Source organism: Dasypus novemcinctus, chromosome 21 (genome assembly GCF_030445035.2).
Source record: "Dasypus novemcinctus isolate mDasNov1 chromosome 21, mDasNov1.1.hap2, whole genome shotgun sequence".
Classification (NCBI taxonomy): domain Eukaryota; kingdom Metazoa; phylum Chordata; class Mammalia; order Cingulata; family Dasypodidae; genus Dasypus; species Dasypus novemcinctus.
Window position 1 is genome coordinate 83,960,381 of NC_080693.1, and position 9,827 is coordinate 83,970,207.

General features: G+C 68.9%; 1 protein-coding gene and 1 long non-coding RNA gene across 2 annotated transcripts; one reads left to right on the forward strand and one right to left on the reverse strand.

Annotated features, from left to right (window-relative positions):
- Positions 1-2,574: 2,574 nt before the first annotated feature.
- Positions 2,575-8,658, reverse strand: CBX4 (chromobox 4). The gene is made up of 5 exons (XM_058284833.1): positions 8,536-8,658; positions 8,344-8,387; positions 7,197-7,262; positions 5,069-5,135; positions 2,575-4,797 (listed from the first exon to the last, which is right to left on the reverse strand). The coding sequence occupies exons 1-5, from the start codon at positions 8,602-8,604 to the stop codon at positions 3,409-3,411; spliced, it is 1,635 nt and encodes a 544-aa protein (XP_058140816.1). The 5' UTR covers positions 8,605-8,658; the 3' UTR covers positions 2,575-3,408.
- On the forward strand, positions 5,771-8,108 carry LOC131275109 (uncharacterized). The gene is made up of 3 exons (XR_009182566.2): positions 5,771-6,121; positions 6,728-6,794; positions 7,501-8,108. It is a non-coding gene; the product is annotated as an uncharacterized lncRNA (long non-coding RNA).
- Positions 8,659-9,827: the final 1,169 nt, after the last annotated feature.

Consider the following 9,827-nt stretch of genomic DNA (forward strand, 5'->3'; position numbering starts at 1 on the left):
CAGCGCTACTCAGGATCCTGGTAGGATTTCCAGATGCAATCCAGGATGCCAGTTAAATTTGGATTTCAGATAAATGATGCACACATTTTTAATTTTTTAGCATTGAGTATGGCTCGGATATTTCACGGGGCATCCTTATACCAAAAAATTATGGAATTCCAAATTGACTGGTCTCACCCTGGATTTTTGTTTGCTCAGTCTGGCAACCCTAAAGTCAAAGCTCCTCGAAGGCTGGAGACGGCCTCCCCAAACGCCAAAGGCTCTTTTTAAAATGATCCTTCCCCCGGGGACGAGGGGGCTTCACAGAAATGAGAGCTAGAGGCTGGGACAGGGTGGCTGCGGGGGGGGGGGGGGGGGGGGACCAGCTCCCCGGGGGTCCACAATGCCCCTCCCCCGGTGGGGTGTCAGCATCGGGCTCCTCTAGCCTCGGCCCCCTTAGGAAGACTCAGCTGGGGAAAGGAGAACCCCAGATCAACCCGGGACCCCAGCCACCCTCGCACCCTCTCCCTGAATGTTGGCTCAGAAAGAAGGTTTATGCCCTGCCCTTGGGCAGGGCAGAAAAGCGGGGGCACCATCAGATATGGGGGCCCTGGACGAGGCAGAAGCAGCTCACGCTGAGAACCAGAAGCGGGGTGACTGGACTCCCCACCAGGTGTTCCCTGGTCCCGTCCGTCCCAGTGTCGGGGCCCCTGGCCCAGTTGGCAGTGTTTCCGCGCCGTGGACACATCTCCCCAGGCCTCTGTCCAAGAGGGCCTCTCTGCGGGGTGGCGGGGGACATGGCTTGGGTCTGGAGCCACCACAGGGTGGTGGCCAAATGGGCCTGGACAAGCTATCAGACCCTCAGACTCTTGTCCCCAGGCAACCTTTGGGGGCTGAAGGGGACAGGATGCCCAAGGGGCGCCCGGCACGTCAGCGATGCCAACAACAGACCCCTGGCCCCCTGGGGCTGGAGGGCGGCATGGCTGTGCCACTGGGCGTGGCGCCAGGCCGGGCATCCCAGCGACTACTCACCTGTGTGCCTTCCGACCAGGCCATGGTCCAAGCCTCAGGCCACCATGCGGCTGCCCTTTCGGGAGCAGCACTGGAGCACTGCCCACCCTCCTGCAGGAGGGCCATGCACTGTCACCCCCCACCCAGGCCCCACCTGGCAGAGGCCGCCCGTGGGGGAGGGGCCCCAAGAGGGGCGCAGGCTCCCTCCAAGCCACTCACCCTGCAAACCTGGACAAGGGGCTCGCCGGCCCACTCCTGATTTTGAGGTCTCCCGCAGTAGCAAAGCAGGGAGACGAAATGCCGCCCAGCACGGGCCTTTGTGTGCCAGCGGGCGAAGGGCAGGCCCGGTTCTAGCCCCGATCAGGCAAGTTGCCAGGAACAGCCGGCATCACCGCCCCCACTCGTGACATGCAGTGGCAGGGGGAGCATTCAACTCACCCTGGAGGGGGCGGAGGGCCGTGGGCAGTGGGAGGGGCAACATACAAAAGCCAGTGCCAGAAACTCCCAGAGGTTTTTTTTTTAAAGAACTTCCCTTCCCTCCTGCCTCTCCCCCTGCAGGCTCCCCTCCCCCACCGCAGCCGCCGGTGGCCTGCAGCCAACACTGGCCACACTGTCCGCCTCCCGGCCTCCCGCCCTCCTGGCCGGCTCTCTTCCCTGCTCTTCCCAGCCCTGTGCCCTCTCGCCACCCCCACCCCACCCCTGCGGTGACCTCCTCCGCGGTGGACACGCTCAGGCAGAGGGGCGAAGGGGCTTGGAGGTCAGGGGCACCCCACGCCCCCCAGATCCCCAGTACCGCGGCCTGCTCGGCCACCCCTGCTCAGCCGGGAGCAATAGCGCTGCGTCTGCAAAAACCGGCTGCACCGCCCGCTCCCCTCGCGGCCCTTACCCTCCCACCCCTGGGAAGCCAGGGCCCCCCCCCCCGCGGGGGGGATGGGCAAGACGGGGCCCAGCTCCCCCGCTCACCAAGGAAGTGGGGGTGGGCAGGCAGGGCTCGCCGGCCTCGCCCCTCCTCTTCCACCTCGCAGGAAGCCCCCCTCCCGCGTCGCGCTCGCCGCGCCTCCAGTGGGAGCCGCTGGCCTGGTGGTTTCCGGGGAGAGAGGCTGGCAGAGAAAGAGCCTCGCCGCTTCCTCCGTGGGGCGGGGCCGCCGAGGGCGCCGGAGGGAGGGGACCCCTCCCCCGGACCCTGTGCTCCGGGGCGGGGGACGACCAGGACGGGGACGATCCCGGAGGGCAGCCCCTGCCCCACCAGGCCGCGCCACCGCCCGGGGGCGTGGCGCACTGCACGGGAAGGTGCGGGGGCAAAGGTCAGCAGCTGGCGCTGGGGAGGCCCAGCCCTGCCCGCGCCCCTCCCCCTACTCCCCTCCCCCCACCCGACGCAGCTCTGGGGTGGGCCGGTGCGGTGGGCACCGCCGGGGCCCAGGGGTGGGCCACCCCTCCAGCTCTGGGGCTGGGTTAACGCGCGGCACGCTGGATTCTCTTTCCTCCCCGAGGCCTGAATCGGCAGCCGGGTGTGGAGAGCGGGGGTCCCGCACCTCCCGGAGCCTCCGCCCTTCCTACTGCGCTCACCTCACGCAGCCAAAAACGCACCTTCAACATCTCCATTTAATATTTACATTCAAGCAGGTAATAATTGGAAGCTTATAGTTTAGACATTTCTAGTAGCAGCAGTTTCTAGACAGCTTGTTTAGCCTTTTAGCAAACTTTTTTTTTTGCACATAGAAACAACACATCCATGTGTACAGTATCAAAAAATATATACCAAGGTTACTGCTATTGCAGTTCGTGGGAGGGGAGCAGGGGGAGGAAATCAACCGAAATACTGGATGGAGGAGGAGAAGGGGCAACAGAAAATAGTTTGTCTGATATAGAATATAACATGATCTAGAGGAAACTCCATAAATCTAGGTTTTTATATTTCAATATATAAATACCTACAAATAAATATATATATATCAGCCCGCAGGGGGGTGGTCGGGCCTCTGAGCTCAAACAATACATTTCAATAATAACACCACGTACAAACGGGAGTAGAGTCAGCACTTGACAAGTTAGCACGGTTAAAATATAATACTATAACTCTGAGACCGCCGCGCGTGGCTGCCCTGTCAGGTCCGGGGGTCCACGGGGGAGAGGGAGGGGAGAAGAGGGAGGGGGAGGGAGAGGGCGCAGCTCTCGTCCCGCCCGGGGAACCAGCAGGTGGAGGACGAGACCCGCAGGCACGGCGTGGGAGGCGTCAGCGGGCGGAGGGGGCGGCCGCGCCGAGGCGAGGCGCCGGGTTCCCGCGGCTCCCGGCGTCCTGGCCCCGGAGGCCGACTCCGATCTCCCGTGGTCGGCGCGGGGGCGAGTCCGCTCCCCGGCCCCGGGTGCTCAGAGCCCCCGGGGGGGGGGGGACGGCGCTGCCCCTTGCCTGCCCTCCGGCTACACCGTCACGTACTCCTTAAACGTGACGGTGAGGCAGTTCGCGGTGACGTCGGTGATAATTATATTCCCAAAGAAGGGCTTGAACTCGGCCAGCGGCTCCTCGGGCTCGTCCTGGGCCGCGGCCGGGGGCTTCTCGGGCGCCGCGGGCGCAGCCAACTCCGCCGCGGGCGCCTCGGGCTTCACGTGGAGCGAGCTGGGCGGCTCCCCCGCGTCGCCGCGCGTCTTGACGCAGCGCAAGTCTATGGGCTCGTCCAGGTCGGAGTCCAGCAGGATGACCTCGGGCTGCGGGAAGGCGGCGGCGGGCGCCTGGGCGGGGCGCTCGGCCGCGGGGCTGCTCCCCAGGCAGGTGGGGGTGCTGATGCTGCGCGCCGTCAGCCGCTTCTTGCAGGGCTCGCGCTCGCCGTGCGTCTCGGAGAGGCAGCGCTTGCGCGCGTGCGCCAGATTCAGGCCGAGCGCGTGGTGGTGGTGGTGGTGGTGGTGGTGGTGGTGCGGGGGCGCCTGCGAGCCCCGCGCCGGGTCCCAGGCCAGCAGCTCGGGCTTGGTGGTGAGCTGCAGCGGCTGCTCGCCGAACGCCTCCTTGGCCGGGGAGAGCTTGCGGGCGCCCGCGTCCAGGGGCTGCGGGTCGCCCACGCCGGGCGCCTCCTCCTCCCTCCTCTTGGGGGCCGCCTCCGCCCGCTTCTCCTCCGCGCCCGCGGCCTTTTTCAAAGTCCTGTCGGCGGGAGGGTGGCGCTCCTCGGCCGGCCGCTTCTTGTGGCCGGGGGAGCGCGCCTCGCCCTCGGCCGCCTCGCCGGACTTGATCTTGACCGCCTGCATGCCGTTCTCCATGTACTTGCTCATGACGATCACGATGCGCCCGTTCTTGTTCTTGTTCTTGACGATCTTCATCTTGCCCCCGATCCCGTTGCCCGTCCCCGCCTCCTTGGGGGCGGGCGTCATGCCGTTGGGGGGGCCCTTCTCGGCGCCCTTGCCTGGCGCCCCGGCCGCCCCTGCCAGGGGCTTCACGGCCCCCAGGTAGCCCTTGGCCCCCGCGCCGTGGGCCCACTTGTCGGGCGCGTGGCTCTTGGCGCCCAGGTCCGGGCAGGTGGGGCTGGGCGCCTCCTTGTGGCCGCCCTGGTACTGCAGGTCGTACATCTTGGGGTCCGGCTGGTAGGGGTGGTGCTTCTTGCTGTTGAGCTGGTAGTAGTACCTGCCGCTCTTGCCGGGCGGCGGGGGCTTGCCCGCGCGCTCCTTGCCGTGCGGCTGGTACTGGTGGTGCTTCTTGCTGTTGAGCTCGTACTGGTGCGCCTGGCCCTTGCCCTGCGCGCCCAGCTCCAGCTTGGCGCGGTTGTCGGCGGAAGAGTCCTGGAGGCCGCTCAGCACATTGGAGCGGCGGGCAAAGGTGGGGACCTGCGGGGACCGCGGGGTGTGAGGGCAAGGCGGGGGGGGGGGGGGGGGCCGGCCCCGGGGCCCATCGGGCACACCCGAGAGTCCCGGGCCCCCACTGAGTCCCCGCAGCCGCAGCATGGGGGTGTGGGGGGGTAAGGTCTAGCGGAAGAGGAGGAACTGGGTGTCTGCGAGGAATCCCACCGCCGTCAGGGCCTGGAGGCAGAGCTCCCCGGTGGGGAAGGTCAAGGACAGGGCTGGTGAGGGGGGCCTGGGGTCAGCGGGGTGGATTCACCTGCACGACCAGCGGTTTGGGCTTGGGCCCTCGCTTCCGGTATCCCATCAGCTGCTCCTGCCGTTCCCTGCGGGGAGGGAAGACCGGGCGGCGCTGTTAGCCTCAGGGTCACCCCGCTTCCCCGCGCCCTCGGGAAACTGCAGTGACAACCCACCTCTACCTCCCCCCAGCCCCCGACCTCCCCGGCAGCCACACGTCCGGGGGCGGAAGGTCGCCTTTGCCGCCAGCTGGGCTCCGCGCTCGAGTCCCAGCGCCGGCGCCACGCGTGCACCCTTCCCGCCCCAGCCCTCGGGTCCTCGGCGCAGGGCTCCCGCCCCCATGGATGTCCCCACCTAGACCAGCGGACCGGCAGGCCCAGCCTCCATGCGGGGGAGGCGGCAGCTCAGGGCTGGGTCTTGGGCCCTGCGCCAAGTGGCGCGGGGGGCCGGGGAGTGCAAACCAGCCCGGGCAGAGGTGTGCGCCCACCGCTCCCCTCCCATTCGGAAGCCGGGAATGCTAATGACCTCATTAAGATTCCGATAACGAGGGCGGCCGGCGGAAGGGAGGACTCGTTTTCTTAAAGGCCGGGCCCTAACAGGGGGAGGGGCTGCGCCCTTGTTTACACAGCGGCAAATGAGCCAATTAGGGGCTGGGGGCGGGGGCGCGCGCCAAGGCCCGGCCGGACCAGGTTCGCAGCCACCTGGTGAACTCGGGGCCGCCCCACGCCCACCGCCCCCGAGCAGGTGGGCGGGCCGGGGCGGCGCCCCGAGGCCCCTCCCCACGCCGGAGCCCGGCTGGGGCGGCCTCAATTTCCCAATCATTAAAGCAGCCCGCGGCGCGGGTCCCGAGCGCCGCCAGGGCACTGCCCGGGGCTCCGCGGGGCTGGGGGCGCCTCGTCGGCGACTGCCGGAGGTGCGGTCCCGTCCCCCGGCCACAGGCTGACTCTTCAGCGACCCCAGGCTCCCCGCGCCCCTCGCCACCCGGGGGGGAGCCAGCCCAGGGGAGCTCTGCCGTGCCCGGGGGCGGGGCCCGTGCCTGACTCCAAAGTTGCGCGGCATTGCAACAGCCTGCGGGGTAAGTCTTCGGGGACCCACTATGCAACATGGCATCAGCCGCTGACATGGTTACGGGGCGGCGAACTCCCAGGTGGAGCTGCGGCCGGGAGCCCCGCTCGGCACCCACCTCCCCCCCACGCCCCCGGCGCCGCGGGAGAGCGGCTGCCCCGCCTCGCTTGCTCCGAGGGTCTAAAGTTTACAGTTTTAGCGCCAAATGCGCTACAGGAAATAATGCGAAATAAAACGAGGAGGGGGGTCGGAAGGCTGCGCGGCCGCCGCGCTCGGCGGGCTCCCGCCGCTCCTCCCTCCTCGCCCTTCCCCCTCCGGCCTCCCCCGAAACAGAGAACCACAGCCACCGGCGGCGATTCCAGCTGCAGCAGCTGCAGCGTGACAAGCATCTGTGCGCGCGAGGAGGAGCCCCGCCGAGGAGGCCGCCCCTCCACACACCCCCACCCGGCAGCGCCCGCCCCGCACCCTGGGGGCCCCGTTCCCCCTCCGTCCCGAGGCTGGGGCACCCCGACCTCCCCCATCCCAGCAGCCCAGTGAGGCGCCCGACGCAATCTGCCCCCCGCCCCGGGGCGTGGGGGTGCCAAGGCCCCATCAATTTTTCTCCGGCCCCCAACAGGTTAAGTTCAGTTCCGTGACGTCCGGGCGGTTTCACAATGCCAGCGCCCCGGGAGCTGCCCCGCGAGGTGCCCGTGCCAAGCGGCCGGTGGCTGCAGGGAAGCAACACCTAGGCGAGGGGTGGAGCTGCGGGGGTGCGAGGGGAGGGGGGCCGCGGGGAGCCGGGTGCAGCCCCGAGTCCTCCCGGCAGCTGCAGAGCCACCCGCAGGCACCCCTCCCACCGTCGCCCCAAAATGCAAGGCTCGCAACCCCCCCTTCCCGCTCCCCCCCCCCCCCCCCCCCCCCGGGTTGCAGCCACCGCCAAGGACGTTGGTTAGGGACGAGCCGAGGCCGCCGCCGGCCCGCGGGGGCTGATCGGGCTCGCACCGGCCCCTCCCCCCCTGCCCCCCTTTCCCACTGCTGCGTCGCCCACTTTCCCTTTCCCATATACGGCCACCACGGCTGGCGGCGCCTGCTTGGGGGCTGCTCACCTGTTCTGGAAGGCGATGAGCAGCCGGGGATCCAGGATGTTCTCCTCGGGTTCCCACGTGTTATATCTTGCAAGGCAAAAGGGAGGGGAACACGCGTAAAAAAAAAAAAAAAAAAAAAAGCCAGCTTTGCGGCCTCCGGGTGGGGGTGACATGGGACCTTCCTGCCTTCATGAACCCAAAACTCTTAAACTGTGGATTTGGGAGGGGTGCAGGCCTGACACCCCCCTCCCGCGTCCAAATTAAACACAAGGGCAGGGAGAAAGGGGAGGGGTAAGGAAAATTAAACTAGCAGTTTATTTTGCAGTTGTCAAGAATTTAAAGCATGTTACTGCGACATGTTCCAAAGCCACTTTGCTCACCAGGAACAGAGCGTGCAAGGCCGCCGACATGCAAAGTCGCCGTCCCCTCCTCCTCGCCCCGGCCGGAGCCTCCACGAGGGCTTCGACCGTTCCCCATTTGACCCCTAATCCGATAACCGTCAGCCGAGCGCCCCCCCCTCCACTCCCTCGCGGCCCAGGAGCCCGCTGTCACCGCGAGCCAACCCCAAATACTCAGCAACACAAAAATATGCCTCTGTGTGTGTGCGTGTGTGAGTGTGCCTGCGCCTCTGTCTCCATCCGGTGCCATCGCATTTCAAATTAAAAAAAAAAAAAAAATCCCCGACCAAAAGCGCCGCAGTGACAGTTCCCAACATTTTCGGCCTTTTTTCTTCCCCTCCCTGCGCCACGAGGGGGGAGGCGGCGCACAATTGCATTTTCGTCGCTTTTTAATTTTTTTTTTTTTTTTGGTTTTGCAATATGGAGCCGTTCGGTGGAGGGAAAGGGGAAAGGAGCCATTTTCTGCTGCACATCAGTCAGTGCCTGCGCCCTCCCTCCCTCCGCCGGCCTCCCCGGCTCGGCCCCGCGGCTCTCCAGCTCCTCCGGCTCCTTTTAGTGCATAAATTAGTGATGGCATTTCCCGGAGAGCGGAGCACAACACAGGGCGCCGGGCTCGGCGGCTCGGCTTCCCCAGTGCCTGCCACCGACCTCCCCACCCCCTCCCTCCCCCCCTCCCCCCCGCCTCCCGTCCGCTCCCCCCACCCCCCCACCAGCGCCGCGGGTCCGGCGGCCCCGGCGCCCCGCGCCCCCGCGCCGCCGCCACTACTTACTTGGGGGACCAGCCTCTCCATTTCACCAGATACTCCACTCGGCCCTGCGGGTGGAAGGGACGGGACTCCATCAGCTTCCGCGGGATCCCCGGCCCCGGCCCGCAGCCTCCCCGCCCCCTCCCCGCCCGCCCGCGGGCTGCCTCGGGGCCGCGGCCCCCCGGCCGCCTCCCGCCGCCGCCGCGGCCGCCCTACCTTGCGGATCCGCTTCTTCTCGATGCTCTCCACGGCGAAGACGTGCTCGCCGACAGCTGGCAGCTCCATGACCGGGCCGGAGCGCGCCGGGGCGCGGGCGGCCGGCGCGGCTGCAACGCTGCTGGCTCCCGCGGGCGCCCGCCGCCGCCCTGGGCCGAGGCGCCCCGCCGCCGGGCCGCCGCCGCCGCTCGCCCCGCACCGCCCGGCCGCCCGCCGCTGCCCGCGCCCTGCCCGCTCCCGGCTCGCGCTCGCTCAGACAACTGAGCCCGGGCCGCGGCTGCACAAGAACTCATGCAAATCCCGGACGTCAGCGGGCGGGGCCTGCGGGGCCAGCGCGGCGTCAGGGGGCGGGCCGCCGCCCCGATTGGCGCAGCCCGGCCTACCGGAGGCCCCGCGCCCGGGCGGCGGGGCGGGGGCCGGGGGCGGGCGCCGAGGGGGCCGGAGGGGGAGGGGGCCGGGAGGGGCCGGGGGAGGGCCCTGCGGGCCTGCGGGAGGGCGGCTGGGCGCGGGAGCGGGCACGGGCGAGGAGCGGGAGCTGGCGCGGGGACCGGGAGGTGTGTCGCCGGCGGGGGCGGCGGCCGAGGCGGCCGGGCCCTCCGGCGGCCCGGACCCCACCCCCCCTGCCCCAGGTCCTCGCTCGGCGGGCCCGGCCCGGGGACCCCCGCTGGGGGCCACGGAGGCTTCCACGGCGGTTCTCGATTGCGCTGAATTGCGTCACGGGCGGCCCCGGGCGCGCGGGGAGCCGCCGGCAGGGGGCGGAATCGGGCCCGGGGCAGCTGGCGCCCCCCACGCCCCGGGCCCCGCCGCCCCGCCCCGCGAGGCTCTGGGCATTTAGGAAGGCGAGAAAGGGAAGAGAGAGGGCGGGGAGAAGAGGGCGGCCTGGGCGCGAAGGACCGGCCAGGGGGAGCGCAAAGAAGGGCCGGGAGAAGGGCTGCGGGCGCAGGCGGCCCGGGGGCCCTCGCGCGCGAGCCCCGGCCAGACAGCGGCTCCGAGTCCGGTTCTACTCTGGATCCGGATCGGCTCCGACTTCACGTTCGGCGCTCTACTTAGGAGGCGGGGGCGGGACGGCCAGGTTCCAGCCACCGAGCGAGAGGAGAGGCGGGGAGGACACGGGCGGGCCGGGTCGGCGTGGGGCCCCGGGGGACTTCGCGGCTTCCCTGGGAGGGCTTGGAAAGAAGAAGCGCGGCCGAGCGAAAAGAGGTGGAGGCCGAGCGGGGAAAGCGCGGGTGGGCGCGAAGGGGAGGCCGAGGCAGTGGCCGAGGCTCCCCGCGTCCGTCGTGAGTTCGCGTCCC